Genomic DNA, 22,811 nt, shown 5'->3' on the forward strand with positions numbered 1-22,811 from the left:
CTATTAACGGTATAATTGATAGTGAATAAATTGGCTGTTATTTGGCCTTCCTTCATCATTACAACAAATCTATTAATTTCTGGAGCATCACATTCAAGATAAGAGAATGTTGTGTCGAGTCCACTAAGGAGAAGTTCCTTGAAGTTCTCAAATACTAGGACTGCATTATGTACTGCCATGCTACCAATGACAATCCTGGAAAGAATCCTGGGAGTCACTGTTGACAGTTTTCTGGATGCTTTGGCCCAATGCATTGTTATATAACTTTAAAAAAAAATCCTCTTAAAACTTCAATGTCAGGATAAGTATTGGAATAAAGAAATATATCACATTTTATTTTTCTTATACAGAGATTCTGGGCTATTTATACCCTGATGTCCTTATGTCCTTAATCCATTAATTCCCTTAAAGTATAATAGAAAAAAATGGCAGATTAGATGGCAGGTACCCAGGAGTCTGATGGAATCTCACTAAGGCCCTGCTACCATTCACTTAACACTTCAGGTCTCAGTTTCTCAACCATGAGATGAGAGGGTTAGATCAACAAATGGTTTCTAAGGCCCATTCCCTCACCAGCCTTATCGGAGATTCTCCTACTCAAGCAAAAGGCAAATCTTCAGGCAAGAGTTAGGTGCTGGGAACAACTAAACATACAGATGGTGATCAGCCTACTCCACTTAATTCATTAGCCAAAACTGGTAAGTCTGGCTTTAAATTGGTGACTTTGAGATGGAAAAAAAAAAAAAAATTGGTCCTTCCAGGCATGGTCTATAATACTTCAACATCTAACATTGTACTAGAGTTTTCCTATTTGTTTTGAATACATTTACCAGGAAAAGTAACTATTCTATTACAACTGATAAATTCTAAGTTCTAAATTGGCCTTTTGTTTGTCTTTTGAAACTTGATGTCTGGTCAAGTTAGTAAGGATTACTTATGCTATTTGGAAGAGCTCATTCTTCCACATGTAACTTGTTAACTACAGAACTAGATGGGTTTAATATATTAACATTTCATCATCGTTTCAGTGTTCAGCTAAATACATTTTACTTGTAGCAATTTTTTTTTCTATGTTAATCTTAATGTGATTTTCAGAAGTTTAACAAAAATAAGATACACTTCTTTTTTTATACCTCTGACAGATAACTCTATCTAAAGCATAACAACAATTATAGCCTTTGAACCAACTATTGAATAAATGCAAATTTCTAAAACTGACATTCTAAGATCTTCTACAAAATTTTCTCAGTCTATGTCTTGTAGCCTCAACTTTTACGTCTCCCCCATATGATTATTTCTGCTCTAAAACTGGAATAGTTGGTCTTTAGCATAAAGTGTTATATATGTTCTGAAAAGAAAACAAACACGAACAGTTCTGTAAAAATTATTCCCACAAATACCAAGGCTTTGGGGAAAATAGAGTTGGGCAGGTCACTCAAAACTTATGCAACTTTGTAATCAGAGCACTCACAAAAACAATGACAATCGATTAAAATAATAGCGTAATTCAAAAAGGTATGTTCAAAACATCTGAAAGGAAAGAATTATTTCAGTAACTGTAGAACTTGACCTTAAAAGGTAATTTGACGGCAAGGAGTATATAAAGAAGAGTTGACACTGCTGAGTGACAGACGTGGGAAAAATGCACAACAATGGAGGAGAACTGGCAATGAACACCTCCAAGACAGAGTGCTTGGCCAAACCAAGGGCTAGTTCTTGGGTGAGTGGGCACTGTGTGCAGGCTGTGTTGTGGCCCCAGGACTCTTGAGCTTGGTGTCTTCAGCCGTGTTGGTGTACTTTGCAATCAGCTGCTTTTACTTGATGCAACACATTAATATGCTGGAAAGAACCGTGTATGAACCTACATGACTTCTGCACCTCACTGACACCATTCTCCCACTTGCTAATCCTATCTGAGGGAATTCACATTCATGAAGCAAGTGGCATGGCAAAGCAGATTTTACTTGCTCTTTTCTAGAAACACTCTGGCTTTCCAGCCTTCCTGCCTTTGCTCTGTCTGGTCTCTGGGACTAGAATGCTTTCCACATTCTATCTGCTATCTCTTCTTTTGGACTCCTGTTCCATGTCAAAGCCCATCTCAAATGTCACCTCCTCCAAGAAGCAGATTTTGATGCCCTTAACCGTATGTAAATAGTCATAGTATACTCTGAGTGTACCTTTTTAGGGGATTTTTATTATTCCTGGCATTTGACTATTTTAGTATTTGTCTTTTCCTCCCTTCCAAGCTATAAGTTTCTTGATGGCTGGGACTGGACTGTCCTAATATCAGGAAGTTGCAAGTGTGAATCTCTGCAACCTGAAAACACCCTACATATATATAGGAATACTACTATAGTTATATTAATTCATATAATACTTTATAGACTAAAGGCACAAGATCTTTGCAGAATTGGTAATTAGTGATGTTATAGTCTTAAAATATGATGTGCACTGCTGAATGAACATTTAAATGCTTTAGATGTTTGTTGACAATAGGTTTTTGAAAAATCCTACTTATAAATTTACCAAAGAAATGTTTAGGGAGAAGTTGGTATTGATTTGTGAGTAGCAGAATATTAACGTGGACCTCATTGCCTTTGTTGCATTGAAAGAATTTTACAGACAATATTCCATATTAGCTTTTATTAAAAATTATTGACAAAACCACTTTAAACTATGAATGGTTCAGGCTTTCAAACCATCCTCAAGGTCATATTGACAAGTCCATGATGACAAAAATAAATAAAGAGTTGGAAGTTAAAACTTTCACAGAGAGAATATTTTGGGGTTACTTTCTTCTATGAAACTCTAGAGATGTTGAAAAGAAAATGTGTACTCTGCTACATCTGTGGGGAATCTGGGTCCTGGAAATGTGCATGTGCCCTTTGTATAAGAAATAAAAAATACAAACTCCTTAGCACCTAATGATTTTAGTGTTGCTATGTGTGTATATTAAGCTTCCAGGTATTTAATTTAAATTTTATAGCTTTAATTTAATAAAATTAAAATGGTTGTGGGCTCAGTCGATTGCTGGGCTTTAAGTTTTTTATGCAGAGGACTCCTCCACTTCTACCTAACTGTTTTCCATCATCTCCTCAGGTGTGTGTAAGAATATTTATTCTCTATATATGATTTGCATGCTTGTTAAATGTTCCTAAATTCCTACACTCTAACTTCTATCTTATAATTCATGATGTGTATTATGACATTTTCTCCTGGCCTATCTTGGCCCCTTCTCCTTCTCCACCTGAGCAGAATCTTCAAGTCCCATGGATTTCCATTTGAAACACCTGCAGGTCCCCATGTGTCATTTGGAAAATCCTGTAGGAGACAGACCCACACCAAGGTTCTATATTTTGTTGTGAATCTAAGCAGAGTGAGTCCAGCCAGGCTCTCTGAGGCCTGAAGCTTAAGCAGTTTAGCGAGAGCTCTCTTTAAGAAAAAAGAAATTATGACTACAAGAGAGCCACAGACACGAAAACGCTCCTGAACATGCAGGGAAGTTGGAGTGGAAAGAGATAGCAGTCTTATCTGATTGAAGTTAAAATATCTAACTTTTGCAAATTTTATAAAATCATATGACAACACAAAAAATACTCCTAGGGTGCCTCCCAGGACCTTGGAAAGTGCCCACACGATTTGGGGAGGGGGCTTGAAGTTTCATTAGCTTCATGGTAAATCCACTTCTGAACATAGCTACTTCACACCTGCTCCACACCATCCTCATGATAAGAGAATAGTGCACAGTACAATTAGAGCTTTTGTGATGTACAGGCCAGACCGTGGGAGAGTCCTCATCTCAACTAACCTGACGGTACATCCTTTGCAGTCACCTTCTTTTTCTCGGAAATTCCATAACCCTATAGGTTTGCTGTCAAAGTATGTTTCTCCCATACAGCCAGTGAACGTAATCACGCGCACAGCATCAGCCTTCTGCAGAGAGAAACATTATATGTGTTAGAATTTAGAATTTCACAAAAAATCTTAGCGTATCCATGAGAGTTACGAGCAGCAGAATGTGGAGTAGCTATTATCCACTCTCTGATATTCTTGGTTGTGCACATATTCATCTTTTCACCACATTCTATCCTCACGGATCCTGGTTATCTTGTGCTATACCAGTTTATCACCATTAGTAAATAAACACTTCCTAGCTGCTGATCCTCTTTGAAATTCTTTTTTTTTTTTTTTGTCTATAACATGGAATTATTAGGAGAATTAAATTAGGTAATTTATTTATGGTCCCACATCCAGTGCCTGGCAAGAGAAGGTGTTTAATAAACATTAGTGTTCCTTCACCACTAAAAACATTTCTCTCCAGAGATCATGAGAAGGGGTGTATACTGACTACACAAAGGGGAAAGAAAGCTGACATACAGATTACTCTTGTCAGTGCCGCCCCCAATTTTTTAGTTCCTTTTACACCCAAGTGGTTTTCTAGTGCAAGAGAATGAAGGGAAAGAGTAAATTTGTAAGGGAAGAGACCACGTTGGTATTGTTCGCTGGGATACACAGAGCAGAGCCTGACATCTAACAGGGGCTCAATAAACACTTGTTGAATGACAACCCTGGCGTCATTCTCACAGGCAAAGAGCTTAAGCATGATCTATAACACAGTCACAGGAGGGGCATGACCTGGTCCACTCTAGAGAACTTTGCTGTAATTTAGACAACTGTTTCTTTTGGCATTGACATATTACACATAAACACTATATTCTGGTGCCTATAACTTGAGAAACACTTTGCCAAAGCTAATCCACATTTATCTGAATAATCTGGGGGGAAAAGTAAATTGACATTTTTGGGTTTTAGAATGAATGTAGGAAGATGGTCGCTGAATACTTAGAAATTTGTAGTTATAACTTTAAGTTAAACTCATCAACAGGTCCATCTTCCTAGCGCTGTGATCAGGTAGTGCCCTGCTATGTAGACAGCGTTGATCAGACCCACGGGCATTTACAAGTCAGAACAGTCCTTGGGATTCTTGGTCATCAGTTGGAGCCTCTCTTAATTTTCGAGAGGTTGATCATCCTACTTGTGGATTCTACTGGCGTTTTGCTTTTCCTTCTTGCATCCTAAAACACTATACTTGGGATTTTTTCCTGCTCCTTTGAATTTTTATTAGCATGCTGATTTAGTTACTTGTTTTCAGCTTTTGGTTCATAGTCTGGTGTAGTAGGAGCCTTGAAACTCTTGGCCAAAATGATTAAGATGTTCTATAGATTTTATTCTGTCTTTTTCCCGGAGACTGGCATAAGGAAGTTGTTTTACGCCTAGTGACACCTGAATAATAAGAAGAATTATTTAAGATGCAATTTAAGGTGTGACTACCATGTCTTAGGCATTTGTTATAAATTTTATGCACATAATCTCACTATTCCTTGTGTTAGTAAAGCATGTGTCTAGTAAAGTCTCTAAGAGTAGAGACTCTTGTGCCTGTTAACATGGGTTCAAATCCCAGCTCTGCCACTCACTGCTGTGTGACCTTGGTCAAGTCATTTAACTTCTCTCTTACTCAGATTCTTTAACTATAAAATGAGGAGGATATTATCTACCTTTTGGTGAAAATTAAATAAGTTAATTCATGTAAATTACTGAGAACATTACTTAGCACATAGTAAGGACTATATAAATGTTATAAAGATTTATTATTATTGTATCCTACAATATGCAAGCAAGGGAGATATTTTTATCTCCCTTTTCTAGTTGAGAAAACCGAAGCCCAAGGGGTTAAGTGACCTGCCTGCAGTCATATTTTAGTAAGTACTGATAGAACAGTAAAGCCGACCTGGATTTGATTTCAAAATTCAGGTTTTTTGTAGCATCCTGTTCTACTCCTATATTTATCTTTCTGGGGAGGAGAGAAAGTTGCAAGAGGACTATATATTACTATGTGCCATACGTAGTTATATGCGGTTCTGAGAAATGAGGATGATTTTAGTGTGTAGTTGTGGAATCAATTCCAATACTTTAGAGTCATATCTCATACACAAAGCAAATAAAACAACCTCACTCTATATGAAGGTTGAGTTCTCATAAATTTGGGGTCACCCTGGCTTTTCACATTTTCTGACTATCTCATCCCAGGATGATTCTGACAAGCCCAGGATTACCCATTGTATTTGGTTGTGCGCTTACATCTCACCCACAGGTCATTTTCCAACACCTAATTCCATTTAATCAACACGAGCTTCCTTAAAATGCAGGCACTTTGCAATTTGAAATGCATAAGGACCTGTCATGAAGCAATTATGAATATTAAGTACACGACTCTGTAAGAATGAGGAGAAGAGCAACTTGAAAACTTTAAAAATCAGATCAGGATTTGAAAGCTATGGCTTCTGTGATATTTCCCAAGGTATTCATAAATCTTTTAATTAGCTGTGAGTTTGAACTTTATGGCACTTTATATCAATAAATCATAAATTGATTAAGAAAATGGGGCATATTTAAAAAGCACTTTGCTCTTGAGGCAACTAAAACAAGACTATCAAGAAACTGATGCCACAGATAAGGGCAAAATGACAACCGTTTAAGTAAATACACATCGACTTAAAAATATTGTGTTTCCAGATTGAATATTCAAGGAAGAAAATTCTTACTCAAAATAATTCATGTTTTCATAAACACAAAATAAGTAAAAAGTGGTCAAGTTTTTACAGAGCTTTATCATGCCTTGCCCCAAAGCAACCATGTCAGGAGTTGTCTACAGAGGTGAAATAAACAGGATGGGGAAGAACATATTACCTTCAGTTTCCCAGTCAAGCCCCCAACGAACAACATTGCATTTGCATCCACATCTAGAATTGTATACCCTGGAGGAGACACCGCATGGTATGTACTGGGCATAATGCTGGCTTTGGGTCCATCCAGCGCTCTTACAGAAATAGTTCCATTTCTCCCAGTTCTGCCAGGGAACGTGTTGAAATGAAGTGGAAGAAAATACAGAAAATGAAATATGGATTACATTTCTGGAAACTTCAGATTTAAAAGGTATAAAATGTAGACACTTGCTTTGGAATATTTAAGCAATAACTGGCTATTTAGCTTCAAAAGTTCCAGAATCATTAAATTGCAAATCAAAACCTAAAGTCTGATCTTTGCTGGATGTTTACTGTCAGATTCAACCAGGACCAGTGAGCAACATACTCTGATTCTGCGTGTGTCCATTGATATGAAATGACACAGAAGCAATTAGATGATGGAATTGTTCTTGGTTAAATGGAAAGCCTTTTTCATATTGCTTTGCAAAACAACTTACTATTTACCAATATATACTATTTAAACAAGTTTATATTACTTCATTTAGTATTTTGTCTAATTTAATTCAGCAAGTGAACCCCAAATGAGCTACCCTTCTGCATTATAAGCTGCACCATTTCTACTAAAATCCGTTGTTATATCTTGGATCCAAATTTGCTGAAGCAGTCTTCCTGGAATTGTGTGTCTTTTTTGTTTGCATACCAACTTAATGTATATCATATAATGTCTGGTCTTCAGAGTTGTATATACACATGTATAGAAGAATTTCACTTTTAAATTCAGTTAACAGAATTTCAAAAGCTATTACTATTTTATTTCATTTTCTTAAGTGATTGATTCCTTGAATTGTTAAATATGAAAATCTGGTCTCTCTTCTGAGACAAGCAGTCAAAACAAAACTTCAGTGTCATATTTCTCTCCCTGCTGTCTCATTTTGGTAATCTTTTTATCTTTGAGAGTGCCGTATTAACTGAAATACATGGAAACAATAGAATGAATTTACCAAATGAGGTTCTTCTTTAACAGAATGTCTCTCTTCTGATAGAAGAACTGTACTTTGTGAACATAAATGTTCTTAAACCTAGTAAAATAGTCAGTCCATCCTCCTCCATCACACATGCAAGCACGTTTTGTCTGTCAATGTCTCTCTCTCTCTCTCTCTCTCACACTCACACACACACACAATCACACACACACTTACTGAAGATCTTAAAAGGGAACTGAAAATATTGCTTCTTATTAAGTTTTCTTTTAAATTTTTTATCATGGAAAAAATTAAACATACACAACCATGGAATGAAACTCTATGTATCTGTCACCTAGATTCAAAGATTACCAGATCTTCAAGTCTTCTTTACCCATCTCTGATCAATCTCATCTCTATCTCCAGGCCCTTAACCATACCTCGCAACTGTTAGCTGCTTTGGGTTTAGTAAAGAGTTGAAAATTAGGAAAAAAAAGAAGAGAAAATGAAGGGAAAGTATGGAGGACAGGAATGGGACAGGAAGTTATCTATTCACTGCTAGATGTTAATTGAATCAAAGCTTTAAAGATAGAATTAATCAATTTCCTGTTACTTCCCATTTTCAGTAGTGTGGACCTGATATATTACATATTCATGCCAGCCAGCATGTAGATCCTCCTTGTGCCTGCAGGCAAGGTTGCTATGCAGAGTAGAAGAGGAGCTGTGCACACCAAAATCAGGCACCCATGGCAGCTCTTATGCTCTGGCTTGTGCTGAATACGGGTGAATTTCAGTACTTCTTCAGATGTGATAGGATGACCGAAAACAACTGAACCTCAAAATTCTCATGGGACAACCAGATGAGGAGTCCAAAGTGGACTGGTCACTCTGGACAATACCTTGAAGGTTTGTCAGTTCCTACAAAGATAACCATTCGCACACATTTATACATATACATAGAGTATATAAAGCATGTATACATACACACATAGCTACCTTCTTGAAATGGAAATAATAGGAATTTTCTTATAAACTAGGAAACTACTTCAAAATTCTGTCATTTAGTTATCTTAATCTTTATTGAGTTAGTTACCTTGATGCCTCGATACGGTACCAATATGAGTCATCAATGGTCAAATCTGGATATTCAACACGTCCAACTCCAGATCCAACATCCCAGAGGAAGCTTACCTTGCCTTTACGCATTTCTATAGCCAGAAAGTCGATCTAGTTCAGAGAAACACAAAGACAATAGAGTATCAGGTATAAAGCACCCAGCAGAGTTCTTTTCAACAGGTGCCATTCATAGATATGTGAAATAATTAGAAGGCTCACAATAAAAATTCCCAAATGATATGATCTATTATTATGTATAATTAAGTAATATTTTATTACTGTATCTTGAAGGCAATACAAATGTCCATACTACTGATGCATATGTCTTAATTTAACCAATTCTAGTTAGGTCTAATTTTGAGACAAAGTCTTTTCTCACTCTGAAACTTATGGTAGAGAAAAAAGCAAATATTTGGATTAAAAATTCATTATTGTTTTCACCAAGGACACTGACATTTTTCAGAGTCCAACTTTGATTTTTTTTTTACCCAAGGTGACCTAGAACTTCTCACCTAAATTGTAAGTATTGACTTATGCAATGAGTGGTCTATTGAAAAGTCTTATTCATTTTGGAAGGTCCTCATACACGCAAAGTCAACCGGTTCAAATGAAAGGAATTAGAATGTTTTGCACGAGCTTTTGTACATACAACTTCTATTATTTCAGATTGAGTCACAAATTCAACACGAATCAGAAGAGTTTTCATTTGTAAGAAATTAGTACAATTTGCCATTTTCATTTAACATGAAAGTTCACTGTAATTTCTTAAAATGAAAAAAAGCTTTATTCCTCTTAGTTTTTCTTTGTAAACAGCTGGCTCTGAAAATATGATTCAAAATAAATGCTGGTATACTCCTAAATGAAAGCAGATGTGCCTAAATACTGCGAACAGTTGTAAAAACCAAAAAACTTGGTGTTTTTCAGATCTGAGGTTTTCAGATCTGAAAGGCCACTTTACACAATTTTGGGACCATGTTATTGGATTCTACACATTTTCCCCACCACCAGGGTTAACCTTTGACTATACACACATGCTGCAGACCAAAGAAAAGCTGAATATTAGACTTACAAATTTGGCACTTCCAAGATAAAAAAGGAGATTGTCAGCAACAGCTGTCTTTACATTGACAACGATATTATTGTAGCTTCCTTTCTTGATTTCTGGCTTGTATGTTCGAATGCAATCACCTCCGGAAGACACAGATACTTTGATCTCGAAGAAAAACAAGGTACAAAGAACCAAGACTAAATCTCTCAGAAAATTCGAAGTAGCTCTCAAACAGCCACAAAGCCATCATCATGACTTCTTTGAAGTTATTTTTCTATCATCAAATAGTCCCATTAAACGCCCATATGCAGACACATTATACTCATTAATGAAGGAACAGAACAGCTTTCCACCAGCATTTTGACAACGAGCTGTTCCCAGCCCCACGTCTTGTTAGCACGCTAATATTTTTTGAAGCATGCAACTAACAAATTCTTAGCTTCATACTTTTCTCCTTTAGGAATAGGGGAACATTTTCAAAAGATGATTTTACATGAACCTAATGGTAATGATCTTCATTAAGGTTGTTTGATGAAATTTTACAATTCAAATTTCAGCAATTTTGGTTTCAAAGTAGAAAACCATTTTTCTTTTGGTTTTCAAAAGGAAATTACCTACCTTTCCATGTTTTCACAGCTAAAAGAGGCCAAATAGATTTTGTTCTAGAGGTTCTAACAATAAGAAGAATATTAATTATTCCACTTGGAACATACATTTCAGAATAAATTATACCTTTTTTTATTAAGTTGCCAGGAAATGAAACAAATAATTTCCAATGGCTATCACTACTAATGTATTCAACAGCTCCTTTTTCTTTTGACTAGTACTTTAAAAATTACTACAAATTGCTAAGAAAGAAATTCCTATGTGAATAGAATCTGAAACTGTTCATAACAACTTTTACTTATATTTGGGGAGCCCTTCTTCAATCACTAATAACACTAGTTGATTACTTGATTTAATTTCCTTTGGTTTAGGTACATCAACAAAAGGGCACTTTAAGGACAGCAATGTTGTTGTCTGGATTCAGAGAGAAGCTGTTCCTTTGCCCCATGATAGTGCTCAAAGTAGGAGGCAGAGGCAGAAAGATGTACAACTTCTCTTTGACATTGACTCAAGTGCCAGGCTTTAGGATACCTCTTGGCCCTCACTAGCAGTGAATTTCCATTTTCTCATTCCTTCTAGCACTTTGCGCTACTCAGATAGTTTTCACACTTAGAAGAAAACCAACTAGCATTATTGTTACCCTCACGAAAGAGCTGTGCAGATTCCAAACAAGATAGCCTAGGACACCAAACCAGTCTCCATATTACGGGGACACAAGATGGAGGCTCCGAGAGTCTAATTAGGTCGTGGGTGTAGGCAGCACGGGGACTGTTCTCCAAGGTGATATAGACTGCATTGAGGTGGTGCTGGAAATTGGTTGGATTCAAAAGAGAAAGTTAAGGAGGGATTTTTGGCACTGACCAATAGTAAATTCATATATGTTTGAGAACTTCTGGAGATACAGCAGATCTGTTGCATCTCCTACAGACCCTGTGGAAGTCATGTATTTGTATAATGCTATTGTTTCCTCACCTAATCTACTGAGAAAATTGCCTCTCCATGCAGAGGAAACATGCGCTGGAAGGAAACAGTGGCCCACCCTAACGGAGCCCTGTGTGGTGGCCTGGGGCTGGAATGATCCAGGAAGCCTACTGCTTAGGCTGCTTTCCCTGTCCCTGCCTTCCCCTAAGGGTGGGGCCCCGTGTGCCAACTGAGGGGCACAGCACTGGGGTCCACTCTGGTCCCCAGAGTGTTTGCTTTGTGTCCTGGGGAGAAAGTCTTCCTGGTCATGTGATTTTCAGTCAAGAAGTTAGTTCTTTGCTCCACAAATGATGGAATTTCCCTCCTACATAAAGTGCTGAGCAGGTGGGTCAAAATGAATTGCAGAAAAACAGAACCAGGAAATGTACAACTTTTACCCTGGATGTTAATACTATAAAGCAGACGTGCAGTGGAGGTTGGCAGAGGGTGTTACATGAAGAGTGGCAGCTATACAAAGGCTTATCCAAGGGCTCCGAGATAAAAAGGATGAAGGAAAGCAGGAGAAAGACAACATAGTAGAGGGCAGGTAGGGGAAATGCAGTCTTCAGAGGGTTTTTGTGTGTGTGTGTGAGGAAGACTAGCCCTGAGCTAACATCCATGCCAATCCTCCTCTTTTTGCTGAGGAAGACTGGCCCTGGGCTAACATCCATGCCCATCTTCCTCTACTTTATATGGGACGCCGCCACAGCATGGCTTAACAAGCAGAGCATTGGTGCGCACCCGGGATCGAACTGGAGAACCCCAGGCCAGCGTAGCGGAGCACGCGCACTTAACCTCTTGCACCACCAGGCCAGCCCCCGCACCACCAGGCCGGCACCCCCAAGGTTTTTAATGTACAGGAAAAGGTTAGGATATAGTGAGTTTTTAGAAATTTGCAGTGAACCAAAACTATCATCAGAGGGGAACTTGGCACTGAGCAAATTTAATATCAGAGGCAAGCTATAAGTGCCATTGACATCATAAGAAGATCAAAGAGAAGAAATCAAGGTTTGACTGGAATTCATGAGTAGAGCTGAGTAACCAATTGAGCTGTCTCAGGCAGGAAATCATATCCAAATTCCTGGTGAGGCTAGATTAGTAGTAAAAAGTAACTGTGTGTGCACTTTGTTTTATCTTTATTTTATAAATGCTTTATTTGCTTGGCCACAGAGCCATATTATGGCTAGTTTAATTACAAATAACTTATTTTGTTTAAAGAACACAATGTAATAATACTCCTTGGTTGCTGTTTAGAGAAGAAATGACTGAATATGGGTGGAATGTAGGACCATTTGGTCACAGGATGAGTTTCCGTCCTTGCTTAGGTGTATGTGGTAGAAATGATAGGGGATGACATGACTGGTGTGTTGGAAGGGGGGTTGCCAAAGTGTAGAAGACAGAGCCCCAGTACTGAAGCCTAACTGAACTGATGAAACTCCATCCGAGAATTGAAAGTCTAAGAGCGTAGCCATTTTAAAATTAAGGATATTTAACGTCACTAGGAGTTACAATTAATCTACTTTATAGCACATTTTACATATCTAAAAAATATGGTTCTCTGAACAAAATGACATTGTTATACCCAATACGCCAGCAATTAATCTTGTAAAGTAACTTATTGCTCAACTGTTACACATTTATATAAAAAACCCACTGGATTTTCTTTTTTCTGGCTTATGGTTTTCAATACAACACCAGTGCCTGAAAAATTCAGGCAGCCCAAACTGTTGGTAACCAGTCCATAGCTATTAATCTCTCTGTTTAGATACCTTGTGTTTTGATTTCCAATTATAGATATTTCTTTCAACTAACTTGAAACAGGTAAATCAAAGTACAGTCTTTATAAATTTCTCTGGAAGAAATCTCTAGGATATATCCCACTCATAAGAGAGGAGAAATTTCTGAAACACAAACATCCTCCTAGATATTTGGTTCTATCAATTATTGTTATTTCTAATGTGAACCCTTAGTAAGACTTCTAAATAAAAATCACTAAGCATTAGGTATCTCTAACGCATTTCTCATACAACATCATTTACCAATTTATCATCGGGAACTCAATTAAACATTATTGAGGATCCCATTACTGTATCTATTGGATTTTCACTGCATTTTTTCATCCAGTAACTAGGTTATTCATTTAAAAAAGAGTATCAGAGGCAACAAACCAAAAGAAAGCTCCTTGAAAATAAATGTCTTTAATTCCTTGGTCACATTGAGTACGTGTTGGAGCCACATCCAGACACTCATGCCAGATTACAAATATATTTGTAAATCAGGCAAATGCCATCTTCAATTAGTACAAAACTCATTTGAAAAAAATTTGGCTGCTTCCATATTCCTAACATCTTACAAAAAAATATGGCACTTAGTTGTAACTTCCATTTCCAAAAGTGATTGAAAATTTCCTTAAAAGGCATGGATAATGGTTACTTTTTCTAGCATTACTTTTATACCTTGCTTTCATTTCATATTTTGAGACAGGTTTTATATATTTACATGCCAGAATTTTATCTTTTTCCCCAGGGGGTAGGGGGTGGGGTGGAGAAGCGCTTACAACTGATGACTATATGGGCATATTTTTAGATTTCTTTACAATGAAGAAATAATAAAAATGTCCAGATTTCCCCACTTAATAACTAAGTCAGAAAATGTGGCTAAGTGTGTAGTTCACAAGAGAATTTTTACTATTACTGCTTCTTCAAACTTAACATTGCAAAATACAATAGTGATATATCATATTCTTCCTTTCTCTTGCCACTCCTACAGTTGGGTCTCTTATTAAATTTGCTTCCTTCTTTCTAGTTTCTCTCATCTACTCCACAAACTACTTCCAGATTCATACTCAAAAAGCATACCTATGATTATATTACATCTCATGTTCAGAAACGTTCAGCTTCTCCTCCTGGCTTCCATTGACCTTTCCAGTTTAATGCCAACAATCTTGGCAAATTAGGCTGCTCTTTCATGAAATGACCCTCAAGCTTCTTTCTTTCTCTGCCTTGGCTCAAGCTCATCCCTCTTCTCAGAATGCTCTCCCTCATCACCCTCCCCTCCCACGTCCAGCACCGTCCTACTTCAAGGCCTAGCTCAAACCCTTCCGTTCAGGAAATCGTCCGGTCCCCACAAGAAGTGGTCTTTCCTTTCAGAACTTTAGAGCACTTCCCTTTGCTCATGCCATATAGCACACAATTCTGCATTATCTTAGAGTTACTTGTGCACATGTGTTTATTCTTCTACTACATTATAAACTTTGAATAGAAGAACTCATTTATCTTTGCGTATCTCACAGCAAGTAGCCTTGAACACAGGAGATGCTTTTTCTACATTGGCTAAATCTTAGAGGAAACTCCAAAACTTGGAGTAACATCTGACTTCTTTTTACCTTGTGCTTCACATCTACAATGATCATCTGTCATCATCCACTTACCTGGTTTTCATATCGAACTCAATGTCTGTCTTCTCAACCCTATCTGCTTCTTTTACTTTGAGCTTATGTACATCATCTTTACTAATCTTTTTGTCATTTTCTAAATTTTTCTTCAGTAAGTCATAAATTCCTTTTCAAGGTTCCCCTTGAACTTATTGTCCTGGTCTTGTTTCGAGGTATCAGATATAATAAGGAGGAAAAAGGATGTTTTGTCACTTGAGCATCATATTCTTGACCTCTACTAAAAAATATATGAATTGATGGATTAAGAAAGGGCATTTCTGATCATTCTAGCTCCACAGTTGTTCAGAAAATGGAATTTTTTGAGATGGAAGACTTGGGTATCTAAAAAGATTTGAGTTTAAACCCGACAACACAAAAACTGTTATTTTTTTCCTTCTATTTCTGAAAATCATCATGGGATGACTTTACTAGGCTAGATGAAGTTTCACATTGACACTTAATTCTATCCTGGTTCAATAGGATGCTATCTTCTAGAAATCTCTGCTTCTATCTGAATAGTCTTCTAATTGGGTTAATAAAGTGCAAAATTTTGAGACAAGTGAGGTGTTTCCTATCCTCACTCCAAAAATTAAAAAAAGATTGTAGAAATTGTTTGTAACTAAAATATTTTTGTTGTTGCTTGTACTCAGACAACAGAGTATATAGAAAATAATGGTTCCTCTTTGCCATTACTCCATATAACCTTGTTCATTCATTTTTGCTACAACCCCACTGGTTGGCCTTTTGTTTGTTTTTTTTCTGCTGAGGAAGATTCTCCCTGACCTAACATCTGTTGCCAATCTTCCTCTTTTTGCTTGAGGAAGATTCACCCTGAGCTAATATCTGTGCCAATCGCCCTCTATTTTGTATGCGTGTTGCCGCCACAACACGGCCACCAACAAGTGGCTCACGTCCGAGTCCAGGAACCTAACCCAGGCCGCCAAGCAGAGGGCACCGAACTTTACCACTAGGCCACAGGGCCAGCCCCTGGTTGGCCTTTTTTGCTTTCATCAAGGTCAAGGCACTCTCGTCCATGCCTTTTTAGTATACAATACGGTTTCCATTCTTGACATTTGAATTACTCTATTCAAACAATAAAATATATCAGAATTCCCATTTCTAAAACAATAAGTGGTGATTATTCTTCTCATGAAATGCCTTTTGAAATTCATGAAAAAAAAATCTAGCCTTCCACACGCCCCCCCCCACCCCAAATATCTTCAAGCTAAAGGAAAAGAACCAGAAGTCATACAACTGGATACATTGGGGGAAGGCATTCCTTCTGGGAATAATACCAAAAATTACAATCAGTTACTGACACTGAAAATCAAGAGCTTACAGAATTGGCTTGTTTCCGGGCTTGGTTTATCAGTTCCTTTATCTCAGAGATGTTTTTCTTCAGGTTATCCTCAAGTTCCTTGATGGGTTTGAGTTTATCTATTAGCCGATCAGCTTCTTGTTCTAGATTTTTCACAGTGGCATCTGCATCTGCAACTGCATAGAACGAAATGAGCACATACCACACATACACACATCATACACACACATACACACACGCACAGAAATGAAAATAGTAGTATGCTCAACTAAATAATTGAAAGGACTTCATCTTTCCACATGACAGAAGCAAGGCCAAGGCTGTTGAAGCAAAGTTTGTGATGGCAAATGGGAATATTTTAGTTGGGACTCAAGCAGGCCAGAGGAGGAGACGTTAGAGAAAGAGAGCCAACCCAGGCTTTGGGATTCAGGTGACAGTCAGCATGGAGGGTAAAGAATATGACGAACTCAATTCAATGCTCAATTTCTAGCTTCAGCCAAAAAGCTAACTTTTATAGAATAGAACTTCAGACAAAGAATCAAGGCAATGAAAGCGTCTTTAAAATGTCACCTAGTCTGTCCAAGTCAGAACCATATTTAAATCAGAGTTCCCAGACAAAATTGGTTTTCTTTCTTTTTCTCACTGCCTTTGCACATCTTAAAGAGAGAAGCTATCAAAATGTCTTCTGTAAAACATTTCAACGTTGAACAACCTTTAGACTGAAGGCCTGTTATATTTTAATTAAATCTTTCCTGCTGCAGTTCATTTTGATTTTGAAGAATACTTGATTATGCTGCTCTCTGTATTAGGTTGAGCCATATTAAACTTCCATTTTTGTGGGTAAAAAAAAAAAAAGGATGAATATGGACAATTTCAAAAGGGTTTAACCCTAAAATAATTGAAGGTTATCACTGATCCATAGACTTTCAGCATGTGCTTTTCATAGAAGGGCAAATGATACATGGAAAAGCAATTATTCTATCTCTAGGATGCTAGCAGTCTTATCCAAATCATGTCATTTATTATCTGATTGAGCCTGTATTGTTCTGCTTTCTGTCATTGTGATCCTGATGAAAAAGTGAATCTGCTTAAGGTCCAAGGCTATTTGCCTTGCTAGACGACAGATGACCTCCTCTTTGGCTGACATTGGACCACTGAGAGCTAATCCTCAGAAATGAATCAAATGTGATCAGAAGGAAGGAAATTATTACTTTTAAATTAGGCTTAGAAGTATTTTGAACTCATGCTCGTAAATATGAGTTATATTGTTAGTGATGTTTAAAAAGAACATAGGTCTATTATTAACTTTAACTAATAGAGTTGCCAGGGCAAGAACTGAATATTTTCTTCCTGAAATGCAGGCTATTGGGGTCAAAGCCCTTGTTACATAATGGTACAGATATTCAACATAAACACAGTTACTTCTTGGTTTTGTACACTTTTAGTAAACCATTTGTCCATTTTCCCCTTCCTTTAAATCTCCAGTATTACTTTGATATTCTACAAATTATTCTAAAATTGAGGAAAAATGATTTAGATCTACATTCATGAGGAAGAGGACAAGGGGTTTAGCAAAGACTACTTAGGCTCAGGCAAATAACGGATCCTCTTCTAAAACTCCCAGAAGTTTTCTGTTTGTTTGTTTGTTTGTTTTGGTGAGGATGATGGGCCCTAAGCTAACACCTGTTGTCAATCTTCCTCTTTTTGCTTGAGGAAGATTATTCCTGAGCTAACGTCTGTGCTTATCCTCCTCTATTTTGTATGTGGGTCACCACCACAGCATGGCTTGATGAGTGGTGAAGGTCCACACCCGGGATCCGAACCTGTGAACCTGGGCCGCTGAAGCAGAGTGTGCGAACTTAACCACTTCGCCAGCAGACTGACCCCCAGAAGTTTTTATCAAATATTTCAAAATGGAATCTAGAGGTCTCCTCCTCCTCTCACTTTTGTCCCCTCCATCTTCTGAAGCAGGTTAAGTCACATATAAATTATCTTATTGAAGGTTTTAAAAATAGTCATCTGTGATAGTGAGTCTGATATTTTCTTATGCAGTAGTTTTGGGAAACTTCTGATTTTCTCCTATAAATCACTTCTGACGATATATTTTGATAACAATGTTTTTCTAGAAAATTATCCATCTCTTTTAGGCTTTAAAATTTATTAGCATAGAGTTTTGCCAAGTATTTTCTAATGGGTTAAATTTCCTCCCTTATCTAGTTATAGCTCCTTTTAGAAATTTGCCTATTTGTGCTTGATTTTTCTTGATTAATTCCACCAAGCATCTAAAACTTTTTATTCTTATATTCCTAAAGATTAACCTCTTGAATTTATCAAGTCTATTAGTTTTCTGTCTTCTAATTCATTAATGTTTTTTCATCTTCTTTCTTTTCATTAACTTTATTTTGTCTAGCTTATAGAGTTGATTGCCAATTTTAAATTGTTTATTTCAATACTTGTTTAGTAACATAATTGCACTCATTTTCCACTGAGGACAGTTTTGGTCCTATTTCTCAGGTTTTCTTAAGTTGGATTTTACTATTATTATTTTCTATTTTGGAGTGTTAGTTTTGAGTTTAAGCAATGAGATGTTTGAGAGAAAATATTTTTATGTCGCAGTGATTGCTCATTTGTTAAGATCTAATTTTATCAACTTCAGTATGTGCTTCTCCAAATATAAATCTCTAGAAGTCAAGAATAATTACTCATAAGGAGGGGAACGTCAGCTTCAGGAGGGAAAAGCAACAACAAGCTAGATCTAATCTATTTTAATCTTACTGCAAAGAGGTCATTTGAATGTCAGTGGCTGCATTTGTGTTATCAGAAGCATCATAATTTAGTTCAATCTGTGGAGAAATTCAGTTTTCCATTTCTATGTAGGCATCATATAGATATTTCACTAATTTTTATAACACAGTTGAAAACATTTTATATCAAATACATGCATATACTAACTTTTCGTAAAGGAAGATTCCTTTTATACATTTAGCATTAATACTGTGACACTGGAAAGAACAGGTATGTAATGTTTAAAATAATACCCAAACTTGGTAACATGCAAAGCTGAGGCTTTTTGCAATAGGCAATCAAGCATAAAGTCGCTAAAAGGTATGCAAGTAAACATATACATACTGATTTCTGCAGGTAATTTCATACGGAAGTAAAACAAAAAGAAATTAGAAAATTCATGAGGAAATATTTTTTATAGATATTATAAAGTAGTGACTATCAAAAAATTGGTACTTTCACAATAGGTACTAACTACAAACACACCTTATTTTAAGTCAAACAAGTGTTATCAAATAAAAGTGCACAAAAACATGTCATTTAGCCAGGTATTTTTCATATTAAAAGAAGTTTATTATAATGTTCCAATAAGATGCAAAACAGACCCAGTTTAATTAATTACAGATAATTAACTATCTCCTGATAGAGGATAGGATGAAAAAATTGAGACAAATACTATGAAAAGGCCTCTATCAGTTGAGAATCAATCTGAAATTGAATGAAGTATCGTAAATTATAAAATAAGTAAAAGAGAGAGTGATATTTACTTTAACACTTATTTTCATTCATTTTGGGGGGCAAATATTGTGATTTGGCATGCATCTGAACCATTTATTCAGACAGAATCTTTGAACTACAGAGAGAAGCTATCTCTGGGCTTACAGAAGAAAAAATTAAAAAACGATTCTAGCTCCTCTTTTTCTTCCTTGAGGAAATGGTGAGAAATAAATCCTTCTCTCTAGCTCTGAAGTGCACGGCATATGCATTTGTCCTCTTTGCTCATGAAGGAATCAGGTTAATAGTGTCTATCATTTCACAGCATCATTAGCATTTGATTGGAGGCAACAGTGTGGGCTGAAATCAGGCTCCACTCTCCAATGAATAGCATCCAGATTATATAGTTCATAACATCAATAATAGTGTTTTTGTTATTAAACTCTGCAAACATTTTGATATCCAATGAAAATGTTGCTACATAAAGAAGCCTAGTTTCTTAAGAGCGACAAGTCCAAAAAAATCAAGCATCTCCTTCAGTGAAATCACATAATAAGATAACATCTTATCACTTGACAGAATGGAAAAAAGAACATAAAAAATTATAGTATTTATTGACTACACTTAATAATTTAAATTATCATTTATTATGTTCTCTCACATTTTCTCAGTAAATCCTTATTAACTCAATATAATTTGATGCAATATACAAAAGATGTGAAGAAATATTCTTCTTGCTAAACTAGATAAATACTTTAATTTCCTAGAAATGTTAGCTAACTGGAACCTAAATAATAAAATATTAATATTTTTGAATTTTAATGCATTTGAAGTTGATACCATGTTAATATCCTGTTCTAATAGAACTGCTAATACGTATGCTCCTTGACCGCTATGTTCCATGCAGCTTCACTAACCCTGAGGATATGATTTCCCAAGTTCAACTGCATTTTCAATTACACCGAAGGATTAAAAAGTATTTGGCATCCCTATACCAAATATCACGCAGACTTTGAGAATTCCGAATTTCCTCTCAATTGGACAACATTTGGATGAAAAAAGCACTGGTGCAGAGCTGGGAGGCTTGGATTCTAGTTCTGGAGCTGCAGGACCCTCAATTCCTGCCACGTCTATGAAACTAGGACAGACTATGTCACTATGAGGGTCTCTTCCAGTCTAACAGTGAGGAGTCTAGGATGCTTTTACAGCGTGAAGAAATAAATGACATAAAGTGAAAAAGATCTTACTGTTCTTCGAAGGATCTTTTATCACAGCGTTTGTTTTGGCCACGCTGTCTTCCAGCTGATTGTAATTTTTCCTCAGGCCATCCAGGTTCTGGTGGAGATCTTTAACCTGCGCCAGCACATCTTTGGCTGTGTCGTTGGCTTGTCTTGCTTTGTCCTTAACGGCTTGCAGTTTAGCAGCTGTGTCTGTCAGCAGAAGAGGGTACGAGAATCAAAACAAAGGGTCTGGAGTTAGTGGCTTAATCCACGCTCGTCAAAGTGAGGCTGCGCCTGGCTGACCTCCCGGTCCCACACGTACAAACGGAAAGGCTGAACTTTGTCTCATTCAGTTGCAGCAAACGAAATAAATTTTTAGCTCAGTTAAATTTTCTCAGGGACCTTTGCTATGAATACCTGATTGGCTCTTAAGAGAGCAAACTGATGATTCTAAATGTTCATTGTATAAGGGTATATTGTGATTTGCTGCTGAACATGTTAGAGAAAGAAATTATCCACACGAGTCATATAGCTTCATCAAAACTAAGTTTAGGATATAATCTGCACATCTAGAGGGGGACAAATGAATGTATTTCAATTTAAGGATAGAGAGGTTTTTTCAGGTGTGTTAGACCTTGTGTTTTTGTCTTTATATCTGTTTTCTGCATTGGGAATTTTCTATATATGTCTGTCCTTACTACTGAAGAGGTGACATGAAAATCTGGAAAGTTACTTAGGTTTTTTTAATGTTAAAAAAAGTAAAAATCATTAAGATTTTAATACTTCCTGAGCTGTAAATAATGTATTTGTTTCCTTGATCATAATTTGTATAGAGAACATATACGGTACACATAGCTGCCTACTAGTATGTGTAGATTTGGGGTTAGACCACAGGCTCTGAAGTTAAACTTCAGGGTTCAAATCTCATATATGTCACTTTTAACAATGACCGTCAGTATCCTGTGTCTCAGTTTGTCATCTGTAAAGTGGGGATGATAATGCTACTTACCTTGTAAGATGAGTATGAGGGTTACCTACACTTCACATAACCATACTGAGTAAGCACTCAATAAATGTTAGCAACCCTTGTTACTATTATATCATGCTCTTAAAAATCTAAAAATAGTATCCCTAAAAGACTAGCGCTTTCAGGAACTAATACCAAACAATTACTTTAAGTACTGGTAATGGGCAGGAGGATAATTGCAGATATGGTTCAACGGTTATTGTTTTGAAAGCTGAAACATTCAAGGAACTGAACTTTGCTAAGAAACATGTGCTGAAAGGCAGTCTGTTCTCACCATTACTGTAGGTACTGTAATAAACTGCGACTTTGTGGTAGTACATCAACATTTTAGAGAACAGTGTCTGTATGATTTTATTCTTTCCCACTATTATAAGATTTCCTGGGTTGAAACAAGGAAGAACAATATAATAATAAGCTAGCTATATTTTCCTTTTTGTAACACATTCCTACGGATGTCAGCTGAGGTAACAAAGAATAAGAAATATCACAGTGTAAAGTATGGTTTAGTTTCTCAGTCTCACAAAGAAGAATTCATAAATGAGAAAACCAATATCTAATTTCCTGACAACAGTACAAGTGTAATGTTAGAAAAAATGGTAAAAGTTAGAACATTTTTTAAAAGTTCAGGTCAACTGACATAGCTTGTAGTGTCCTAAGTGCTTACCATTTGGAATGGTTGATAACTTTCCCAAAGTGTCATTCAAAGCTCTCAGGAGATCCCCATTTTTAACATTGGCATTTTCCAACCTGGTCATCAAGCCATTCAGATGGTCATCATTTTCTGTGAACAGACAACAAAAAAGGATGAAACAATTTTAATTATCTCCAAGGTTTTACCTGGATATACAATTTCAAGTTA

At 36.6% G+C, this 22,811-nt stretch overlaps 1 protein-coding gene across 1 annotated transcript in view; it reads right to left on the minus strand.

Annotated features, from left to right (window-relative positions):
• Nucleotides 1-22,811, minus strand: part of LAMA2 (laminin subunit alpha 2) — a 572,820-nt gene that overhangs the window by 47,942 nt on the left and 502,067 nt on the right. The window contains exons 42-48 of the mRNA XM_058566315.1: nt 22,617-22,733; nt 20,953-21,135; nt 16,229-16,383; nt 9,912-10,055; nt 8,820-8,953; nt 6,748-6,907; nt 3,809-3,933 (exon numbers count right to left, since the gene is read on the minus strand). Of these exons, the coding sequence (XP_058422298.1) occupies nt 3,809-3,933; nt 6,748-6,907; nt 8,820-8,953; nt 9,912-10,055; nt 16,229-16,383; nt 20,953-21,135; nt 22,617-22,733 (1,018 nt within the window). The remainder of the gene's footprint in view (nt 1-3,808; nt 3,934-6,747; nt 6,908-8,819; nt 8,954-9,911; nt 10,056-16,228; nt 16,384-20,952; nt 21,136-22,616; nt 22,734-22,811) is intronic.

Source organism: Diceros bicornis, chromosome 23 (genome assembly GCF_020826845.1).
Source record: "Diceros bicornis minor isolate mBicDic1 chromosome 23, mDicBic1.mat.cur, whole genome shotgun sequence".
Classification (NCBI taxonomy): domain Eukaryota; kingdom Metazoa; phylum Chordata; class Mammalia; order Perissodactyla; family Rhinocerotidae; genus Diceros; species Diceros bicornis.